Source organism: Rhinoraja longicauda, chromosome 17 (genome assembly GCF_053455715.1).
Source record: "Rhinoraja longicauda isolate Sanriku21f chromosome 17, sRhiLon1.1, whole genome shotgun sequence".
In the NCBI taxonomy this organism is placed as follows: domain Eukaryota; kingdom Metazoa; phylum Chordata; class Chondrichthyes; order Rajiformes; family Arhynchobatidae; genus Rhinoraja; species Rhinoraja longicauda.
In genome coordinates, this window is record NC_135969.1 from 20,845,179 (window position 1) to 20,866,484 (window position 21,306).

Genomic DNA, 21,306 nt, shown 5'->3' on the forward strand with positions numbered 1-21,306 from the left:
CCAACTCCCCATCCCCACCCTCTGCTCCTTCATCTCTCTTTCCCTTCCTTGTTCATCTCACTCTCTCCTCCTCCATCTCACTCTCTCCCTCCTCACTCTCTCCCCTCCCTCACCTCTCTCCTCCTCCCCTCTCTCCCCTCCCCCCCGCCCGGGCCTGGTGCCATGGTGACCCTCTCTCCCCCTCCCCCCCCGCCCGGGCCTGGTGCCATGGTGACCCTCTCTCCCCCTCCCCCCCCCCGCCCGGGCCTGTGCCATGGTGACCCTCTCTCCCCCTCCCCCCCCCGCCCGGGCCTGTTGCCATGGTGACCCTCTCTCCCCCTCCCCCCCCCGCCCGGCGGTGCCATGGTGACCCTCTCTCGCCCCTCCCCCCCCGCCCGGGCCTGTTGCCATGGTGACCCCTCTCCCCCTCCCCCCCCCGCCCAGGTCTGGTGCCATGGTGACCCTCTCTCCCCCCCCCGCCCGGGCCTGATGCCATGGTGACCCTCTCTCCCCCTCCCCCCCCCCGCCCGGGCCTGGTGCCATGGTGACCCTCTCTCCCCCTCCCCCCCCCCGCCCAGGCCTGGTGCCATGGTGACCCTCTCTCCCCCTCCCCCCCCCCCGCCCGGGCCTGGTGCCATGGTGACCCTCTCTCCCCCCCCCGCCCGGGCCTGGTGCCATGGTGACCCTCTCTCCCCCCCCCCGCCCGGGCCTGGTGCCATGGTGACCCTCTCTCCCCCTCCCCCCCCCCCGCCCGGGCCTGGTGCCATGGTGACCCTCTCTCCCCCTCCCCCCCCCGCCCGGGCCTGGTGCCATGGTGACCCTCTCTTCCCCTGCCCAGGTACGTGTTGCTCCCACAGCCCGTGTGCCTGGAGCGTGGGGTCACCTACACCCTGCGGCTGCACTTCGAGCGCCACGCGGCCCGGGAGCGGGTCCCCAACGCCAGCATCCTGCTCGACTCGGTGAGTGGCAAGGGGTCTGGATGTCGAACCTTCCTCCCAGAGGTGGCTCCGTCCATGGGTGGGGGATGGGACTGGGTGGGGTGGGATGGCAAGGAAAGGAATGGGATGGTGTGGGACGGGGTGAGATGGTCAGGGATTGGGTGGGATGGTCAGGGACGGGGGTGGGATGGTCAGGGATGGGTTAGATGGTCAGGGATGGGTGGGATGGTCAGGGACGGGGTGAGATGGTCAGGGACGGGGTGAGATGGTCAGGGATGGGGTTAGATGGTCAGGGACGGGGTGGGATGGTCAGGATGGGGTTAGATGGTCAGGGATGGGATGGGATGGTCAGGGATGGGGTGGGATGGTCAGGGATGGGGTGGGATGGTCAGGGATGGGGTGGGGTGGGGGTGGGATGGGTTTAGATGGTCAGGGACGGGGTGAGATGGTCAGGGATGGGGTGGGATGGTCAGGGATGGGGTGGGATGGTCAGGGATGGGATGGGGTGGGATGGTCAGGGATGGGATGGCGGTGGGATGGTCAGGGATGGGGATGGGATGGGGGATGGGCTGGGCAGGATGGGACCGGACCGAGACCACCTCAGGCCATTGGCCTCTGCCCACAGATAGTCCTGGTCCCTCGTTACTCCTCGCTGGAGATGTTCATCGCTGGGGACATTGCCTCCATCGCCAGGAAGGAGACCTTCGAGCGCTACCATTGCCACGGCAACAGCATCATCCTGGGCTCCCCGGCCACACCCCAACTCTGCCAGCCGCTCATCGACAGCATGGCCGCTCTGGTCTACAACGGAGCACAGCGTGAGTCTGGCCAGCCCGCTAACCCACCCCTCCAACTCACCTACACCTTGACCAAGTTGGGCCAGTCAAGTTTGCCTCCATTTGCCCCACATCCCTCTAAACCCCTTCCTATCCATATATGTTGTCCACATTTATTTAAAAGCCATAATTGTATCCGCTTCCATAGCTTCCAGATCCGGACTATCCTCCGAGTGGAAAAGTTGCCCCCGAGGTCCCTCTTAAATCTCCCCTCTCACCTTAATCCCGTGCCTCTAGTTTTAGAACCCTCTACCCTGGGGATGCAGACTGTGAGCGTTCACTTCATCCGTGCCCCTCATGATCTTGTGCACCTCAATAAGGTCACCCCTCAGCCTCCTACACTCCAGAGATCAAAGTCCCAGCCCATCCAACCTCTCCTGTAACTCAAGCCGCAAACCCAGGTAACATCCTGGTGAATCTCTCCTGCATCCCCTCCAATGTAATGAGAATATAAACTAGCCCAACATAAGCCCAGCTATAGGAAGAATGGGGGGGTGACACGGGACATTATGTTGTAGCGTGCCGCTGTGACCCCCACAGGAGGGGGTGGGTGAGGGGTGATAAAGGGTGGGGGGGGGTGATGGGGGTGATGGTGGGTGAGGGGTGGTGGGGGCGTGGGGGTGATGGTGGGTGGGTGGGGGGTGGGGGTGATAGTGGGTGAGTGGGGGGTGGGGGTGATGGTGGGTGGGTGGGGGGTGGGGGTGATGGTGGGTGAGTGGGGGGGTGGGGGTGATGGTGGGTGGGTGGGGGGTGGGGGTGATGGGTGGGTGAGTGGGGGGTGGGGTGATGGTGGGTGGGTGGGGGGTGGGGGTGATGGTGGGTGAGTGGGGGGTGGGGGTGATGGTGGGGTGGGTGGGGGGTGGGGGTGATGGTGGGTGAGTGGGGGGTGGGGGTGATGGTGGGTGAGGGGTGGGTGGGGGGTGGGGGTGATGGTGGGTGAGTGGGGGGTGGGGGTGATGGTGGGTGAGGGGGTGGGTGGGGGGTGGGGGTGATGGTGGGTGAGGGGTGGGTGGGGGGTGGGGGTGATGGTGGGTGAGGGGTGATGTGGGGTGGGGGGTGGGGGGTGATGGTGGGTGAGGGGTGATGTGGGGTGAGGGGTGGGTGGGGGTGGGGGTGATGGTGGGTGAGGGTTGGGTGGGGGGTGGGGGGTGATGGTGGGTGAGGGGTGATGTGGGGTGGGGGGTGGGTGGGGGTGGGGGGTGATGGTGGGTGAGGGGTGGGTGGGGGGTGGGTGGGGGGTGGGGGTGATGGTGGGTGAGGGGTGGGTGGGGGGTGGGGGTGATGTGGGGTGGGGGTGATGGTGGGTGAGGGGTGGGTGGGGGGTGGGGGTGATGTGGGGTGGGGGTGATGGTGGGGTGAGGGGTGATGGTGGGTGGGGGGTGGGTGGAGGGTGGGGGTGATGGTGGGTGACTCTAGGGGTGACAGTATCTCTGTGTTGCAGCGTGTCGCTGTGATCCCCAGGGCTCGGTGAGCTCAGAGTGCCGCCCGCGGGGCGGGCAGTGCCAGTGCAAGGCCAACGTGATGGGTCGACGGTGCAGCAGCTGCAGCCCCGGCACCTTCGGCTTTGGACCTGCCGGCTGCAGGGGTAAGGGTCACCGCAGGGTCATGGGCTGCATGGTCAGGGCAGGGCGCGTAGTCCTCAACAAGGGTGGGGCGGGGGTCAGTGTGGGGGGTGGGGGGGTCAGTGTGGGGGTGGGGGTGGGGGTGGGGGGGTCAGTGTGGGGGTGGGGGTCAGTGTGGGGGTGGGGTGTGGGGGTGGGGGTGGTGGGGGTCAGTGTGGGGGGTGGGGGTTCAGTGTGGGGGTGGGGGTGTGGGGGGTCAGTGTGGGTGTGGGGGTGTGGGGGGTCAGTGTGGGGGTGGGGGTTCAGTGTGGGGGTGGGGGTCTGTGTGGGTGTGGGGTGCAGTGTGGGGGTGAGGGGTCAAGTGTGCGGTTGAGGGGTTAGTGTGGGGGTGGGGTTCAGTGTGGGGGGTCAGGGTGGGGGGGTCAGTGTGGGGGTGGGGGGGTCAGTGTGGCATGGGGAGCGGTCAGTGAGTGGGGAGAGGGGGGTAGGGCGGGAGGGGTTGTAGCCGTGGGCACTGACCGTCTCTCCCTTCCCCCAGGGTTGCCGCTGTGATCCGGAGGGGTCAATGGGGCCACAGTGTGACCAAGCCAGCGGTCAGTGCCAGTGCCGGGTCAGGGGCGTTTGGCTCCCAGTGCGGCCAGTGCCAGAGGGGGGCACTGGGGGTTCCCCACCTGCCGACTCTGCCAGTGCCACGGGCCACACCGAGGAGTGTGAGCCCCGCACCGGGGCCTGCCAGGGCTGCCGGCACCACACCAGCGGCACACACTGCCAACAGTAAGCACTGCACCCCGCCACGTACCCATCCCCACCGCACCCCTCCACCTCCCACCCCCTCCGCACCCCTCCACCTCCCCACCCCCACCGCACCCCTCCACCTCCCCACCCCCTCCGCACCCCTCCACCTCCCCACCCCCACCGCACCCCGCCACCTCCCCACCCCCACTGCAGCCCGCAACGTCCCCACCCCCACCACACCTCCCCACCCCCACCGCACCCCGCCACCTCCCACCTCCCCACCCCCACCGCACCCTGCCACCTCCCACCCCCACCGCACCCCGCCACCCCCACCGCACCTCCCCACCCCCACCGCACCCGCCACCTCCCCACCTCCCCACCCCCACCGCACCCCGCCACCCCCACCGCACCTCCCCACCCCCACCGCACCCCGCCACCTCCCCACCTCCCCACCCCAAACCGCACCCCGCCACCCCCACCGCACCTCCCCACCCCCACCGCACCCCTCCACCTCCCCACACCCACTGCAGCCCGCAACGTCCCCACCCCCCACCGCACCCCCTCCACCTCCCCACCCCCACTGCAGCCCGCAACGTCCCCACCCCCACCGCACCTCCCCACCCCCACCGCACCCCGCCACCCCCACCGCACCTCCCCACCCCCACCGCACCCCTCCACCTCCCCAACCCCACCGCACCCCTCCACCTCCCCACCCCCACTGCACCCCGCCACCTTCCCCACCCCCACCGCACCTCCCCCACCCCCACCCGCACCCCGCCACCCCCACCGCACCTCCCCACCCCACCGCACCCCTCCACCTCCCCACCCCCACCGCACCCCGCCACCCTCCCCACCCCCACCGCACCCCTCCACCTCCCCCACCCCACCTCCCCACCCCCACCGCACCCCGCCACCTCCCCCACCCCCACCGCACCCCTCCCACCTCCCCTCACACCCCACCTCCCCACCCCCCCACCGCACGCCCTCCCACCTCCCCCACCCCCACCGCACCCCTCCACCTCCCCACCCCCACCACACCCCTCCACCTCCCCACCTCCCCACCCCCACCGCACCCCGCCACCTCCCCACCCCCACCGCACCCCTCCACCTCCCCCACCCCACCACCTCCCCCACCCCACCACCTCCCCCACCCCCACTGCAGCCCACAACGTCCCCACCCCCACCGCACCTCCCCACCCCCACCGCACTTCCCCACCCCCACCGCACCCCTCCACCTCCCCCACCCCACCACCCTCCCCCCACCCCACCACCTCCCCCCACCCCACCACCTCCCCCACCCCCACTGCACCACCTCCCCCACCCCAACCCACCCCCTCCCCCACACCCACTGCACCCCTCCACCTGCCCATCCCCACCGTACCCGTCCACCTCCCCACCCCCACCGCACCCCTCCACCTCCCCACCCCCACCCCCACCGCACCCCTCCTCCTCCCCACCCCCACCGCACCCCTCCTCCTCCCTACCCCCACCGCACCCCCGCCACGCCCCCACCCCCACAGCACTCCTCCACCTCCCCACCCGCACCCCGCCACGCCCCCACCCCCACAGCACTCCACCACCTCCCCACCCCCACAGCACTCCTACACCTCCCCACCCCCACCGCACCCCTCCACCTCCCCCACCCCACCACCTCCCCCACCCCCACTGCACCACCTCCCCCACCCCAACCCACCCCTCCCCCACCCCCTCCCATGTACCATGAACCCCTCCCATGTAACGTGCCCCCTCTCCTGCAGGTGTGCCCCTGGTTACCATGGCAACCCGGAGTTGGGGACAGGGGGACAGTGCCGTCCGTGCCCATGTCCGGGTGGGTCCGGGCAGTGACCGCAACTTCGCCACCTCCTGTCGGCTGGACGGACAGAGCCGTCAGCTGGTGTGTGAGTGCCATGCCGGATACACAGGTGGGTTGGGGCAGAGATACGGGGGCAAGGGGCAGTGACAGGGGGAGGGGGGGCAGTGACAGGGGGAGGGGGGGCAGTGACGGGGAGGGGGGCAGTGACAGGGGGCAAGGGGCAGTGACAGGGGGAGGGGGGGCAGTGACAGGGGCAAGGGGCAGTGACAGGGGGAGGGGGCAGTGACGGGGAGGAGGGCAGTGACAGGGGGGAGGGGGGCAGTGACGGGGAGGGGGGCAGTGACAGGGGGCAAGGGGCAGTGACGGGGGGAGGGGGGCAGTGACGGGGGAGGAGGGCAGTGACAGGGGGGAGGAGGGCAGTGACAGGGGGCAAGGGCAGTGGCAGGGGGAGGGGGGGCAGTGGACAGGGGGGAAGGGGGGCAGTGACAGGGGGAGGGGGGCAGTGACAGGGGGAGGGGGGCAGTGATAGGGGGAGGGGGGGCAGTGACAGGGGAGGGGGTAGTGATAGGGGAGGGGGCAGTGACAGTGGGAGGGGGCAGTGACAGGGTGAGGGGGGCAGTGACGGGGAGGGGGCAGTGATAGGGGGAGGGGGCAGTGATAGGGGGAGGGGGCAGTGATAGGGGGAGGGGGCAGTGATAGGGGAGGGGGCAGTGACAAGGGGAGGGAGGCAGTGACAGGGGGCAAGGGGCAGTGACAGGGGGAGGGGGGGTAGTGATAGAGGGAGTGGGGCAGTGACAGGGGGAGGGGGGCAGTGATAGGGGGAGGGGGCAGTGATAGGGGGAGGGGGCAGTGACAGGGGGCAAGGGGTAGTGAAAGGGGGAGGGGGGTAGTGACAGGGGGAGGGGGGCAGTGATAGAGGGAGGGGGCAGTGACAGGGGAGGGGGCAGTGACAGGGGGAGGGGGGCAGTGATAGGGGGGGAGGGGGCAGTGACAGAGGGAGGGGGGCAGTGACGGGGAGGGGGGCAGTGATAGGGGAGGGGGCAGTGACAGCGGGAGGGGGCAATGACAGGGGGGAGGGGGGCAGTGACGGGGAGGGGGGCAGTGATAGGGGGAGGGGGGCAGTAATGCAGGGGCAGGGGGAGGGGGCAGTGACAGGGGGAGGGGGGGCAGTGATAGAGGGGGGCAGTGACAGAGGGAGGGGGGGCAGTGACGGGGAGGGGGGCAATGACAGGGGGAGGGGGGCAGTGACGGGGAGGGGGGCAGTGATAGGGGGAGGGGGGGCAGTGATAGGGGGGAGGGGGGGCAGTAATGCAGGGGCAGGGGGAGGGGGCAGTGACATGGGGAGGGGGGCAGTAATGCAGGGGCAGGGGGAGGGGGCAGTGACAGGGGGGAGGGGGGCAGTGATCGGGGGAGGGGGGCAGTGATAGGGGAGGGGGGCAGTGACAGGGGGCAAGGGGCAGTGACGGGAGGGGGGTAGTGACAGGGGGAGGGGGGCAGTAATGCAGGGGCAGGGGGAGGGGGGCAGTGATAGGGGAGGGGGGCAGTGATGAAGGGGGAGGGGGGCAGTAATGCAGGGGCAGGGGGAGGGGGGCAGTGACAGGGGGAGGGGGGCAGTGATAGGGGAGGGGGGGCAGTGACAGGGGGCAAGGGGCAGTGACAGGGGGGAGGGGGGGCAGTGACGGGAGGGGGGCAGTGACAGGGGGCAAGGGGCAGTGACAGGGGGAGGGGGGCAGTGACGGGAGGGGGGCAGTGACAGGGGGGCAAGGGGAAGTGACAGGGGAGGGGGGCAGTGACAGGGGGAGGGAGGCAGCGATGGGGGAGGGGGGCAGTGAGGGGTATGGGGTAATTACCCTTGTGGAGGTGGGGGTGGGGCCAGGAGGAGAGCTTGGGACTTTGAGCTAAAAACAAAGTGCTGGAGGAAGTCAGCGGGGTCAGGCAGCATCTGTGGAGGGAGTGGACAGACGACGTTTCGGGGACCCTTCTTCAGAGTGATGGAGTAGGGGGGAGAATGCTGGAATAGAGAGGTGGAGACGAGACAAATCCTGGAGAGTGATAGGTGGATACGGGTGAGGGGTGATAGGCAGATGGTGGAGTAAGGCTGGAGGTGAGAAGGAGGCGAAGGGTGTGAGATAAGGAGAGGAGAGGGGCATGTAAAGCAGGAGGGAGGGGTATGGGTGGAAGGGGTTGGGGCAGGGGAGAGGGGGGTAAAAAGGAAATGGTGGATTTGGGGATGGGAGATGAGCGTGGTGGGTGGGGGGATGGGGGGGGGGATGTGTACAATTGGGGAGGAGGGGGGACAGCAGAATGTGAAGGGGCGAGAGGGGGCATGACCAGCTGGGAGGAAGCTTGTTGAGGAATCTCTGCCCACCACAGCTCCGGGATCCCTGGCCCTCTAACACAGACCGACTATAGGTGACTCCCCTCTCTGCCGACAGGCCCCCGATGCCAGGAGTGCGCGCCCCGGTTACTATGGAAACCCCTTGTTGCCAGGGGGGCCGGTGTGCTCCGTGCCAGTGCCATGGCAACGTTGCCGCGGGCGATCCTCGGGCCTGTGACCGGGAGACGGGCCGGTGTCTGAGGTGCCTGTACCACACGGAGGGGGCGCAGTGCCAACTCTGCCGGCGGGGTTACCACGGCGATGCCCGGCGACACTCCTGCCGCAGTGAGTCTGTCCGACGTGGGACAGGGGTCCGGGGCAGCATCACCGGGGGGGGGGTGGGGGGTGGATGGGGACAAACGGAATCTGGCACTTCAGCCACAGGACGGGATCGGTATTGGAGGGAATGGTCGGCAATGATCGGATTGAGGGAAGGGGCTGCCATCGGCTCGATGGGGCTCCTGACGGTGGTGATGGATGACGGCACCGATCACCCTGTGGTCAGTTGCCTTTCCAGAAGTATTTAAGCTGCAAGTAGTGTAGAAAACAATAGAAGTGCAGAGAAGATGTTGCTGGAGGCCTGAGCTGCAGAGAGAGGTTGGGCATGCCAAGACTTTATCCCTTGGAGCGCAGGAGGATGAAGCATGATCCCATAGCAGTGCATAAAATCATGAGGGCAATAGATAGGGTGAATGCACAGAGACTTGACCCAGAGTAGGGGAATCCACAACCAGAGGACAAAGGTCTCAGGTGAGGGGGGGAAAGATTTAATAGGAACCCGAGGGGCAATTTGTTAACACAGAGGGTGATGGGTATATGGAACAAGCTGCCAGAGGAGGTAGTTGAGGCAGGTACTATCATAAAAGACATTTGGACAGGTACATGGATAGAAAGGTTTAGAGGCATATGGGCCAAATGCAGGCAGGTGGGACTAGCGCAGATGGGGCATCTTGGGTTAGCTTTGGCGAGTTGGGCCGAAGGGCCTGTTTCCGTGTCTGCCACACTGCTCAAGTGGAAAGCTTTCCGTCTGAGCTCGGTCCTAATGTGCCAACCGTTGCCTTCAAGGGTCAACAGTGTTTAATTGTCATCTGTACTGGCCCATAAACACAACACACAGGTAAATATATCATAATGATTATTGCAATAAATTAATAACAGTAATACTGGGTAACCACAATGGTGCAGAACCACAGTCCGTAATACAACCAAAGACACAGTCCATAGAAGATCACAGTTGCTGAGGTTAGTGTTATGCAGTGTTCAAGAGCCTGGTGGTTGCTGGGAAGAAACTAGATAAACACATAGATACATCGACAATAGGTGCAGGAGGAGGCCATTCGGCCCTTCGAGTCAGCACCACCATTCAATGTGATCATGGCTGATCATCCACAATCAGTACCCTGTTCCAGCCTTCTCCCCACACCCCTTGATTCCGCTAGCCCAAAGAGCTCTATCTAATCCCTCTCTTGAATCATTCAGTGAATCGGCCTCCATTGCCTTCAGAGGCAGAGAATTTCACAAATTCACAACTCATTGTGTGAAAAAGTTTTTCCTCATCTCAGTTCTAAATGGCTTAAGCCTTATTCTTAAACTGTGGCCTCTGGTTCTGGAATCCCCCAACATTGGGAACATGTTTCCTGCATCTAGCGTGCCCAATCCCATAATAAATGTATATGTTTCTATAAGATCGCCTCTCATCTTCTAAACTCCAGTGTATACAAACCTAGTCGCTCCATTCTTTCATCATATGTCAGTCCCACCATCCCGGGAATTAACCTCGTGAACCTACGCTGCATTCCCTCAATAGCAAGAATATCCTTCCTCAAATTAGGAGACCAAAACTGCACACAATACCCCAGATGCGGTCTCACTCGGGCCCTGTACAACTGTAGAAGGACCTCTTTGCTCCTATACTCATGTCCTCTCGTTATGAAGACCAACCTGCCATTAGCTTTCTTCACTGACTGTTGTACCTGCATGCTTCCTTTCAGTGACTGATGTACAAGGACACCCAGATCTCTTTGTACTTCCCCTTTTCCTAACCTGACACATTCAGATAATAATCTGCCTTCCGTTCTTGCCACCAAAGTGGATAACCTCACATTTATCCACATTATACTGCACCTGCCATGCATCCGCCCATTCACGCAACCTGTTCAAGTCACCCTGCATCCTCATAGCATCCTCATCGCAGTTCACATTGCCACCCACCTTTATGTCATCTGCAAATTTGCTAATGTTACTTTTAATTCCTTCATCTAAATCATTAATGTATATTTTAAATAGCTGCAGTCCCAGCACCGAGTCTTGCGGTACCCCACTAGTCACTGCCTGCCATTCTGAAAGGGACCCATTAATCCCTACTCTTTGTTTCCTGTCTGCCAACTAATTTTCTATCCATGTCAGTACCCTACCCCCAATACCATGTGCTCTGATTTTGCCCACTAATCTCCTGTGTGGGACCTTATCAAAGGCTTTGTGAAAGTCCAGGTACACCACATCCACTGGCTCTCCCTTGTCCATTTTACTTGTTACATCCTCAAAAAATTCCAGAAGATTTGTCAAGCATGATCTCCCCTTCGTAAATCCATGTTGACTCGGAACGATCCCGTTACTGCTATCCAAATGCGCCGCTATTACATCTTTAATAATCGACTCCAGCATCTTCCCCACCACCAATGTCAGGCTAACTGGTCAATAATTCCCTGCTTTCTCTCTCCCTCCTTTCTTGAAAAGTGGGATAACATTATCATATCATCATCATATCATATCATATCATCATATATATACAGCCGGAAACAGGCCTTTTCGGCCCACCAAGTCCGTGCCGCCCAACGATCCCCATACATTAACACTATCCTACACCCACTAGGGACAATTTTTTATTTTTTTTACATTTACCCAGCCAATTAACCTACATACCTGTACGTCTTTGGAGTGTGGGAGGAAACCGAAGATCTCGGAGAAAACCCACGCAGGTCACGGGGAGAACGTACAAACTCCTTACAGTGCAGCACCCGTAGTCAGGATCGAACCTGAGTCTCCGGCGCTGCATTCGCTGTAAAGCAGCAACTCTACCGCTGCGCTACCGTGCCGCCCAGCTACCCTCCAATCCACAGGAATTGATCCAGAACCATGGAACATTGGAAAATGATCACCAATGCGTCCACAATTTCTAGAGCCACCTCCTTGAGTACCCTGGGATGCAGACCATCAGGCCCTGGGGATTTATCAGCCTTCAGTCCCATGTCTACCCAACACCATTTCCTAATGTGAATTTCCTTCAGTTCCTCCATCACCCTTGGTCCTCTGTCCCCCAGTACATCTGGGAGATTGTTTGTGTCTTCCTTCATGAAGACAGAACCAAAGTACTTGTACAACTCGTTTGCCATTTCCTTGTTCCTCATAATAAATTCACCTGTTTCTGTCTTCAAGGGACCCACATTTGTCTTAACTATTGCCTAAAGAAGCTTTTACTATCCTCCTTTATATTCTTGGCTAGCTTACCTTCATATTTCATCTTTTCTCCCCGTATGGCCATTTTAGTTATCTTCTGTTGCTCTTTAAAGGTTTCGCAATCCTCCGGCTTCCCACTCATCTTTGCTATGTTATACTTCTTCTCTTTTATTTTTAGACTGTCCTTGACTTCCCTTGACAGCCACGGTCGCCTCTTACTCCCCTTAGAATCTTTCTTCCTCTTTGGAATGAACTGATCCTGATTCTGTATTAATCCCAGAAATACCTGCCATTGCTGTTCCACCGTCATCCCTGCTCGGGTCCCTTTCCAGTCAACTTTGGCCAGCTCCTCCCTCATGCCTCCACAGTCCCCTTTGTTCAACTGTAATACTGACACCTCTGATTTTACCTTCTCCCTCTCAAATTGTAGATTAAAACATCATATTATGGTCACTACCTTCTAATGGTTCCTTTACCTTGAATTCCCTTATCAAATCCGGTTCATTACATAACACTAAATCCAGAATTGCCTTCTCCCTGGTAGGCTCCAGTACAATTCACTAATCAGGTTCAATATCCCCATTCACTATCACCTCTTATTATTCCCACTTACTGTCCAGTTCACTATTCCAGTCACTATTCTTGTACACAGACTCTGTTTACTATCCCCACTCACTATTCCCGTTCACCATTCCCACACATTCCCCGCTCATCGTCCCCGCTCACCATTCTTGCTCAAGATCCCGTTCACCATCCCTCTCACCATCCCCCTTCCCCTTCCCCATCCCCCTTCTCCGTCCCCGTTCGCCGTTCACTAATGCATGTTTCTTGACACAGAGTGCACCTGCAACATGCTGGGCACTGCCAGCAGCCACTGTCTGCCACAGGAGGGGTGTGAGTGTGACCGGACCACCGGGCAGTGCCCGTGCCTGCCCAGCGTCACCAGCCAGAACTGTGACCGCTGTGCCCCTGACCACTGGAACCTGGCCGGTGGGTCCGGCTGCCAGCTCTGCCACTGCGCCGCCACCAATGCATTCTCCGCAACCTGCAATGAGGTGAGGCTCCGCGCTGCACCGCGCTGCACCGTCGTTCCCGTGATGGTGGGTGTTCACAGCCTGGCACGGTCAGTCCCCGGGCAAGTCCCTTCTGGCCCTGTGGACAGTGACCAGCCCTCACCCACTGGCCAGCGGGCAGTGATCCTTGGGTGGCTTTGAAACAGCCAGTGCTGCCAGTGTCCAGTGTATGGTCAGCACTGCCCAATCCAGCTGTTGCCCTGTGCAGCTGATTCCAGCTGTTGTCCTGTGTATGGTTGGCACTCACTGTTGTTCCAGTGCAGTCAGCTTTCTATCCAGCTGTTGCCTGTGTAAAGTTAGTGCTCCCCAATCCTGCTGTTGTCCTGACTTGCTGAATCCAGCTGTTGTCCTGCCCTGCTGAATCCAGCTGTTTTCCTGCCCTGCTGAATCCAGCTGTTGTCCTGCCCTGCTGAATCCAGCTGTTGTCCTGACGCTGAATCCAGCTGTTGTCCTGCCCTGCTGAATCCAGCTGTTGCCCTGACCTGCTGAATCCAGCTGTTGTCCTGCCCTGCTGAATCCAGCTGTTGTCCTGCCCTGCTGAATCCAGCTGTTGTCCTGACTTGATGAATCCAGCTGTTGCCCTGACCTGCTGAATCCAGCTGTTGCCCTGACTTGCTGAATCCAGCTGTTGCCCTGACCTGCTGAATCCAGCTGTTGCCCTGACTTGCTGAATCCAGCTGTTGCCCTGACCTGCTGAATCCAGCTGTTGTCCTGACTTGCTGAATCCAGCTGTTGTCCTGCCCTGCTGAATCCAGCTGTTGCCCTGACCTGCTGAATCCAGCTGTTGCCCTGACCTGCTGAATCCAGCTGTTGTCCTGCCCTGCTGAATCCAGCTGTTGTCCTGCGCTCCAAAATTCAACTGTGGTGAGGGAGGTCTCTGTAAACGTGGGAGCCCCGGGTGCTTTTACAGGACCGTGTGGTGATGGCTCCACCCCGTGCCAGGCCATGCCGTGCCGCAGCCGGTGAGCTGGGTTTGACGGCGGCTCCTCTCTCCGCAGGTGAGCGGGCAGTGCCAGTGTCGGCCTGGCTTTGGAGGCCGGACCTGCACCGACTGCCAGGAGAATCACTGGGGTGACCCCAACGTGCAGTGTCGAGGTGAGTCATGGCCGAGGTCTCACCACAGCCTGGGACCCCCGTCACCACCCACACCGGGACCCCCATCACCACCCACACCGGGACCCCCGTCATCACCCACACCGGGACCCACATCACAACGCACACCGGGACCCCCGTCACCACCCACACCGGGACCCCCGTCACAACCCACACGGGACCCCGTCACAATCACACCGGGACCCCATCACGGTCCACACCGGACCCCGTCATGGTCCACACCGGACCCCCATCACGGTCCACAACGGGACCCCGTCACGGTCCACACCGGATCCCCGTCATGGTCCACACCGGACCCCCGTCACAACCCACACGGGACCCTGTCACGGTCCACACCGAACCCCCATCACAGTCCACACCGGACCCCCAAAATGGTCCACACCGGACCCCCATCACGGTCCACACCGGACCCCCGTCACGGTCCACACCGGACCCCCGTCACAACCCACACCGGGACCCCCGTCACCACCCACACCGGGACCCCGTCACAATCACACCAGGACCCCATCACAACCCACACCGGGACCCCCGTCACAACCCACACCAGGACCCCCGTCCACATGGTGACCCCGTCCACACTGTGACCCCATCCACACCCTGACCCCGTCCACACCCTGACCCCGTCCACACCGTGACCCCATGGTGACCCTGTCCACACGGTGACCCCTTCCACACGGTGACCCCGCGGTGACCCCATTCACACCGTGGCCCCGCGGTGACCCCGTCCACACCGCGACCCCTCCACACAGTGACCCCTGCACCTTTCCTGTAATGGGGGTAACAAGACTCCAAATGTGGTCTAACCAAAGTTTATAAAACTTTCTGCAAAGTCTCATAACAGTTTATAACTTTTTAATAAATTTGCATCATGAATTGCTGACTCTTCCTGCGTTCTCTCTCCCCTCTCTCCCCTCTCTCTCTCCCCTCTCTCCCCTCTCTCTCCCCTCTCTCCCCTCTCTCCCCTCTCTCCCCTCTCTCCCCTCTCTCTCTCTCCCCTCTCTCTCTCCCCTCTCTCCCCTCTCTCTCTCTCCCCTCTCTCCCCTCTCTCTCTCTCCCCTCTCTCCCCTCTCTCCCCTCTCTCTCTCTCCCCTCTCTCTCTCCCCTCTCTCCCCTCTCTCTCTCTCCCCTCTCTCCCCTCTCTCTCTCTCCCTCTCTCCCCTCTCTCCCCTCTCTCCCTCTCTCCCCTCTCTCCCCTCTCTCCCCTCTCTCCCCTCTCTCTCTCTCCCCTCTCTCCCCTCTCTCCCCTCTCTCTCTCCCCTCTCTCCCCTCTCTCTCTCTCCCCTCTCTCCCCTCTCTCCCCTCTCTCTCTCCCCTCTCTCCCCTCTCTCCCCTCTCTCCTCTCTCCCCTCTCTCCCCTCTCTCTCTCTCCCCTCTCTCCCCTCTCTCCCCTCTCTCCCCTCTCTCCCCTCTCTCCCCTCTCTCCCCTCTCTCTCCCCTCTCTCCCCTCTCTCTCTCTCTCTCCCCTCTCTCCCCTCTCCCCTCTCTCCCCTCTCTCCCCTCTCTCCCCTCTCTCCCTCTCCCCCTCTCCCCTCTCTCCCCTCTCTCCCCTCTCTCCCCTCTCCCCTCTCCCCCTCTCTCCCCTCTCTCTCTCTCCCCTCTCTCTCTCTCTCCCCTCTCTCCCCTCTCTCTCTCTCCCCTCTCTCTCTCCCCCCTCTCTCCCCTCTCTCCCCTCTCTCCCCTCTCTCCCCTCTCTCCCCTCTCTCCCCTCTCTCCCCTCTCTCCCCTCTCTCCCCTCTCTCTCTCTCCCCTCTCTCTCTCTCTCCCCTCTCTCCCCTCTCTCTCTCTCCCCTCTCTCTCTCCCCCTCTCTCCCCTCTCTCCCCTCTCTCCCCTCTCTCCCCTCTCTCCCCTCTCTCCCCTCTCTCCCCTCTCTCTCTCTCCCCTCTCTCTCTCCCCTCTCTCCCCTCTCTCCCCTCTCTCCCCTCTCTCCCCTCTCTCCCCTCTCTCTCCCCTCTCTCCCCTCTCCCCCCCCCCTCTCCCCCCCCCCCCCCCCCCCAGTGTGTGACTGTGATGAGCGTGGGGTGTGGAGTGGTCAGTGTGACCGTGCAACTGGTCACTGTGCCTGTCGTCCAGGCGTGTCAGGTGTGCGCTGCGACGCATGTGCCCGCGGCTTCTCGGGGGAGTTTCCCGTGTGCCAGGTGTGCCACGCGTGTTTTGGTGACTGGGACCGGCTGGTGCAGGACCTGGCGGCGCAGACCCGTGACCTGGCGCGGCGGGCCGCCGATATCCGGCTCTCTGGCATCAGCGCTCTCTACGACAAGAACTTCCGGGAGCTGGAGGAGAAGCTGCGGCGGGCGCAACACATCGTCAGTGCTCGCAACACCACCGCAGCCGCCATCGCAGGGCTGATGCAGCTGATCAATGAGCTGCGGTGAGGAGCTGACCCCGTGACCGTCCCACCCACAGACAGGCTGACCCCACGACCGCCCCACCCCCCCACTCCCCCCACAGACAGGCTGACCCCATGACCGCCCCACCCCCACACTCCCCCCCACAGACAGGCTGACCCATGACCGCCCCGCCCCCCACACTCCCCCCACTCTCCCTACTCCCCCCACAGAGAGAGGCTGACCCCGTGACTGTCCCACCCCTCCTCACTCCCCCACAGAGACAGGCTAATCCCATGACCGTCCCACCCACAGACAGGCTGACCCAATGACTGCCCCACCCCCACACTCCCCCCACAGAGACAGGCTGACCCCATGACCGTCCCCCCCCCACAGACAGGCTGACCCCATGACCGTCCCACCCACCCCTCCCCCACTCCCCCCACAGAGAGAGGCTGACCCCATGACCGTCCCACCCACCCCTCCCCCACTCCCCCCACAGCGAGAGGCTGACCGGGGCAAAACATGAGCTCTCCAACCCTCCTCCTCCACTCCCCCCAACTCCCTCAGTGAGGGGCTGACCCCACCCCCCCCCTCCCATGGTAAACATGACCTCCCCACCCCTTCTCTCTTGGGGTCAACAGAACTCCCCCCCCCCCCCCCTCCACTCCCACTGATCTTCCAACCTCTGTCCCACAGCGTGGAAACAGGCCCTTCAGCCCATCCCTCCCATGCCACCTACACCAGTGCCTCCTGCCCACATTTGCCTCCATCCCTGTGGGCGTTGCCTGCCCGAGGGGGAGGGGCACCTGGCGGGCGTGTAGGGGGTAAGGGCAGAGTGGCTCTCTCTGCTCTGACACCAGTGTTGTGTTCTCCAGGGAGCGGGTGAGTGGGATGACGGACACGCTGGACGAGCTGGAGTGGACACTGACGGCGGTGCAGGAGCAGAACGGGCGGGCCAGCGTGGAGCTGCGGCACTTGGACCGCGACACCCTCGCACTCAACATGTCCGCCCGCTACCTGGGCCGCCAGCTCGACAAACTCAGGCACGCCAACTTCCTGGGTACGTGGCCCACACACGGGCAGGGGGTACACATGGGCGTGGTCATACAGGGTACACACGGGACCGACATGTGGTCACATGGGGTACACACAGGTCCAACACATCACATGAGCTACACACGGGTCCGAAGAGTGGTCACACGTGTGTCCGGTGCGAGGTCATGGGGATGCATGCGTGTCTGATGTATGGTCACACACGGGTCTGATGTCTGACATACGTATCAGACACATGATTAGCCCGGTACACATGTGTCCAACATGTAATACAGGGGCATTCACATACGTCCAACATATAATCAGTCAGGCACACGTATGTCCAACTCGTGGTCAGTTGGGGTATATGCCTGTCTGGCACGTAATCAGTTGGGGGGCTCCTGCACCCTCCTCCATACACCTGTACATGTGCCCCATCCACCTGCCCTGTACACCTGCGCACCTGCCCCATAACCTGTACACCTGCCCCATAGACGTACACCTGCACACTTGCCCCATACACCTGCACACCTGTCAAGTGCACCTGCCCCGTACACCTGTACACCTGCTCCATACACCTGTATACCTGCCAAATACACCTGTACACCTGCCCCATATACCTGTACACCTGCCCTATACACCTGTACACCTGCTCCATCCACCTGTGCACCTGCCCCATAACACCTGTACACCTGCCCCATACACCTGTACACCTTCCCCATACACCTGTACACCTGCCCCATACACCTGTACACCTGCCCCATACACCTGTGCACCTGCCAAGTACACCTGTATACCTGAACGCCTGCCCCATACACCTGTACACCTGCCCCGTACACCTGTACACCTGCCCCATATACCTGCCCCATACACCTGTGCACCTGCCAAGTACACCTGGACGTGTTCCAAACATCTGTACACCTGCCCCATACACCTGTACACCTGCTCCATACACCTGAACACCTGCCCTATACACCTGTACACCTGCTCCATACACCTGTACACCTGCCCCATACACCTGTACACCTTCCCCGTACACATACACCTGCAGTGACGTAGCTGCCTCTCCCCAGGTGCCTACGACAGCATCAGCCACTCGTACCGGCGGTCCTGGCAGGCGGAGTGGGCGGTGAATGCATCCACTCTGGCCGTGCCCAGCACGGTCAGTGAATCACTGGGCACCCGTCGCCGGGCCGAGCTACTGCTCCGGGCGAGGAAGGACGACTTCCACCGCAAGAACGCCGCCAACCGACGCGCGCTCAACGACCTCAGCGCCAAGGTGCAGACCCTCAGCCTGGAGAACGTCAACGAAAAGGTGGGTCACGGCCATTCCGCAGCACCCTAGGGTGCCAGGTCTCACACCCCAGGGTGCCAGGTCTCACACCCCACAGCATCCCAGCAGGCCAGCACCCATCGGCAGCACCATTGAACGATTACCCATTCACACTAGTTCTACGTTATCCCTCTTGTTCATCCACTCTCCACACACTCGGGGCAATTTACAGAGAGGCCGATTAACCTACAAACCCGCACATCTGTGGGATGTGGGTAGAACCCGGAGCAGCCGGAGAAAACCCTCATGGTCACAGGGAGTACGTGCAAACTCCACACAGACAGCAACTGAAGTCGGAATTGAACTCAGTCCCTGGTGTTGTGAGACAGCAGCTCTACCAGTGTTGTGGTGTGCCATGGTGTGCCGTACTGTGCCGTGCCATGTTGTGTCGTGCCATAGTGTGCTGTACCGTTGTGAGGTACACTGTGCCGGGGTGCGCCGTGCCGTGGTGCGTTGTTCCGTGGTGCGCCATGCTACGGTACGCTGTGCCATGGTGAGCCATGCCGTGGTGCGCCGTGCCGTGGTGAGCCATGTCAAGGTGCGCCGTGCCGTGGTGCGCCATGCCATGGTGCGTTGTGCCAAGGTACGCCGTGCCGTGGTGCGCCATGCCATGGTGCGTTGTGCCAAGGTATGCCGTGCCATGGTGTGCTATGCCGGGGTCTGACTGTGTGGTTGTTGCATTGCAGGTGTGCGGTTTCCCCGGTGACCTGCCATGCGCGGACAGTCCCTGCGGTGGGGCCGGCTGCTACGAGGACGACGGCACCCGGCACTGCGGTGGCCTGAACTGCAACGGTGCCGTGGCGGTGGCAGACACGGCGCTGGAACGCGCATGGCAGTCTGAGCAGGAGATCCAGCAAGCCATGAGTGAGGTGGAGGAGCTCTTCAAAAAGGTGGGCAGCCTGGGGACCAGACCAGGGGAGGGGGAGACCATTGGGGGGCAGCCCAGGGTCCGGGCCAGGGGAGGGGGTGACAACCAGGGGGGCAGTCCGGGCCAGGGGAGGGGGAGACCACCGAGGGGGGCAGTCCGGGGTCCGGGGTCCGGGCCAGGGGAGGGGGAGACCACTGGGGGGGCAGTCCAGGTCAGGGGAGGGGGAGACCACCTGGGAGCAGCCCGGGGTCCGTGGCGGAGAGAGACCACCAGGGGAGACCTCTGGGGGGAGAGATGATAACTAGTCTGATACCATGGTGGGCATCGTGGGACATGGTCACTGGTGTGGTACCGGTGTGGGCACTGAGGGACAGGTGGTCACTGGTGTGGTACCGGTGTGGGCACTGAGGGACAGGTGGTCACTGGTGTGGTACTGTGGGCACTGAGGGACAGATGGTCACTGGGTTTGTACCAGTGTGGGCACTGAGGGACAGGTGGTCACTGGTGTGGTACCAGTATGGGCACTGAGGGAGAGATGGTCACTGGGTTTGTACCAGTGTGGGCACTGAGGGACAGGTGGTCACTGCTCGCGTCCCTACAGGTTGCCGAGGCCAAGGTGAGGGCGAATGAGGCAAAGCGGAAAGCCCAAGGAACGCTGGACAAAGCCAATGATGCCAAGGAGAGGATCAGTCACTCCAACAAAGAGCTGCGTGATCTCATCAGGCAAATCCGAGACTTCCTGACACGTAAGGACAGAGCGATCATGGGTCCACAGGCAAGAGAGCTCACCGCTCACCTGGACAGGCAATGGAGCAGCGAGAATCTGACTAGCAGCAGCCTGACAGCCCTGGACACACAATAACATAGATACATGTATAATCATCATAGAGTCACACTGCATGGAAACAAGCCCTTTGGCCCAACTCCTCCATGCCAACCATCTACACTAGTCTCATCTACCTGTGTTTAGCCCATATCCCTCTAAACCATAATACTAGGCAACCATAAAAGTGCAAACCCGGTCCGTAGTGCAACCAAAGAGGTTAGGTTAGTGTTGTGCAGCATTCAAGAGCCTGATGGTTGCTGGGAAGAAGCTGGTCTTGAGCTGGAGGTCACAGTTTTCAGGCTCATGTACCTTCTTCCCGATGGTAGCAGCAATGAGAGCGTGGCCAGGGTGGTGTGGGACTGTGATGATGCTGGCTGCCTTTTCGAGGCAGCGCCTCCTGTAGATCCCTTGGATGGTGGGGAGGTCAGTACCTGTGATGGACCGGGCAGTGTCCACCATTCTCTGTAATCTTTCGGTCCTGGACATTCACTAATCAGGTTCAACATTTCACTATCATCTCTTACTATTCCCGCTTACTGTCCAATTGACTATGCCTGTTGTATGTTTCCTTGAACCCATGTCCAGAGGAGGGGGCAGATCCCGACAGCATTGAGAAGGTGGCCACCCAGGTCATGAACATCCACATCCCTGCTGACCCACAGCAGATCCGTCACCTCGCCGAGGAGATCAAGGACAGGGTGAGCAGCCTGTCCAACGTGGATGACATCTTGGACCAGACCGCGGACGACGTGAGGAAAGCAGGAGAACTCCTTCAGGACGCCAGGAGGGCTCGGTATGTCCGGCCAGATGCCCCACTCCACTGGCCAGCCAACTCCACTCACTGGCCAACCAACTCCACCCACTGGCCAGCCAACTCCACCCACTGACCAGCCAACTCCACCCACTGACCAGCCAACTCCACCCACTGACCAGCCAACTCCACCCACTGTCCAGCCAACTCCACCCGCTGACCAACTCCACCCACTGACCAGCTAACTCCACCCACTGACCAACTCCATCCACTGACCAGCCAACTC

The 21,306-nt window shown here is 61.8% G+C and overlaps 1 protein-coding gene across 1 annotated transcript in view; it reads left to right on the forward strand.

The window, feature by feature from the left end:
• Positions 1 to 806: 806 nt before the first annotated feature.
• The window catches only part of LOC144601828 (laminin subunit beta-2-like), a gene marked incomplete at its 5' end in the record, with an annotated part of 32,734 nt that continues 12,234 nt past the window's right edge, over positions 807 to 21,306 (forward strand). The window contains 19 exon segments of the mRNA XM_078414289.1: positions 807 to 938; positions 1,543 to 1,735; positions 3,195 to 3,355; positions 3,854 to 3,925; positions 3,927 to 3,962; positions 3,964 to 4,008; positions 4,010 to 4,089; positions 5,808 to 5,877; positions 5,879 to 5,972; positions 8,299 to 8,351; positions 8,354 to 8,525; positions 12,534 to 12,751; positions 13,768 to 13,864; positions 15,879 to 16,251; positions 17,086 to 17,270; positions 18,316 to 18,557; positions 19,262 to 19,465; positions 20,045 to 20,189; positions 20,855 to 21,062. Coding sequence (XP_078270415.1) covers positions 807 to 938; positions 1,543 to 1,735; positions 3,195 to 3,355; positions 3,854 to 3,925; positions 3,927 to 3,962; positions 3,964 to 4,008; positions 4,010 to 4,089; positions 5,808 to 5,877; positions 5,879 to 5,972; positions 8,299 to 8,351; positions 8,354 to 8,525; positions 12,534 to 12,751; positions 13,768 to 13,864; positions 15,879 to 16,251; positions 17,086 to 17,270; positions 18,316 to 18,557; positions 19,262 to 19,465; positions 20,045 to 20,189; positions 20,855 to 21,062 — 2,780 coding nt within the window.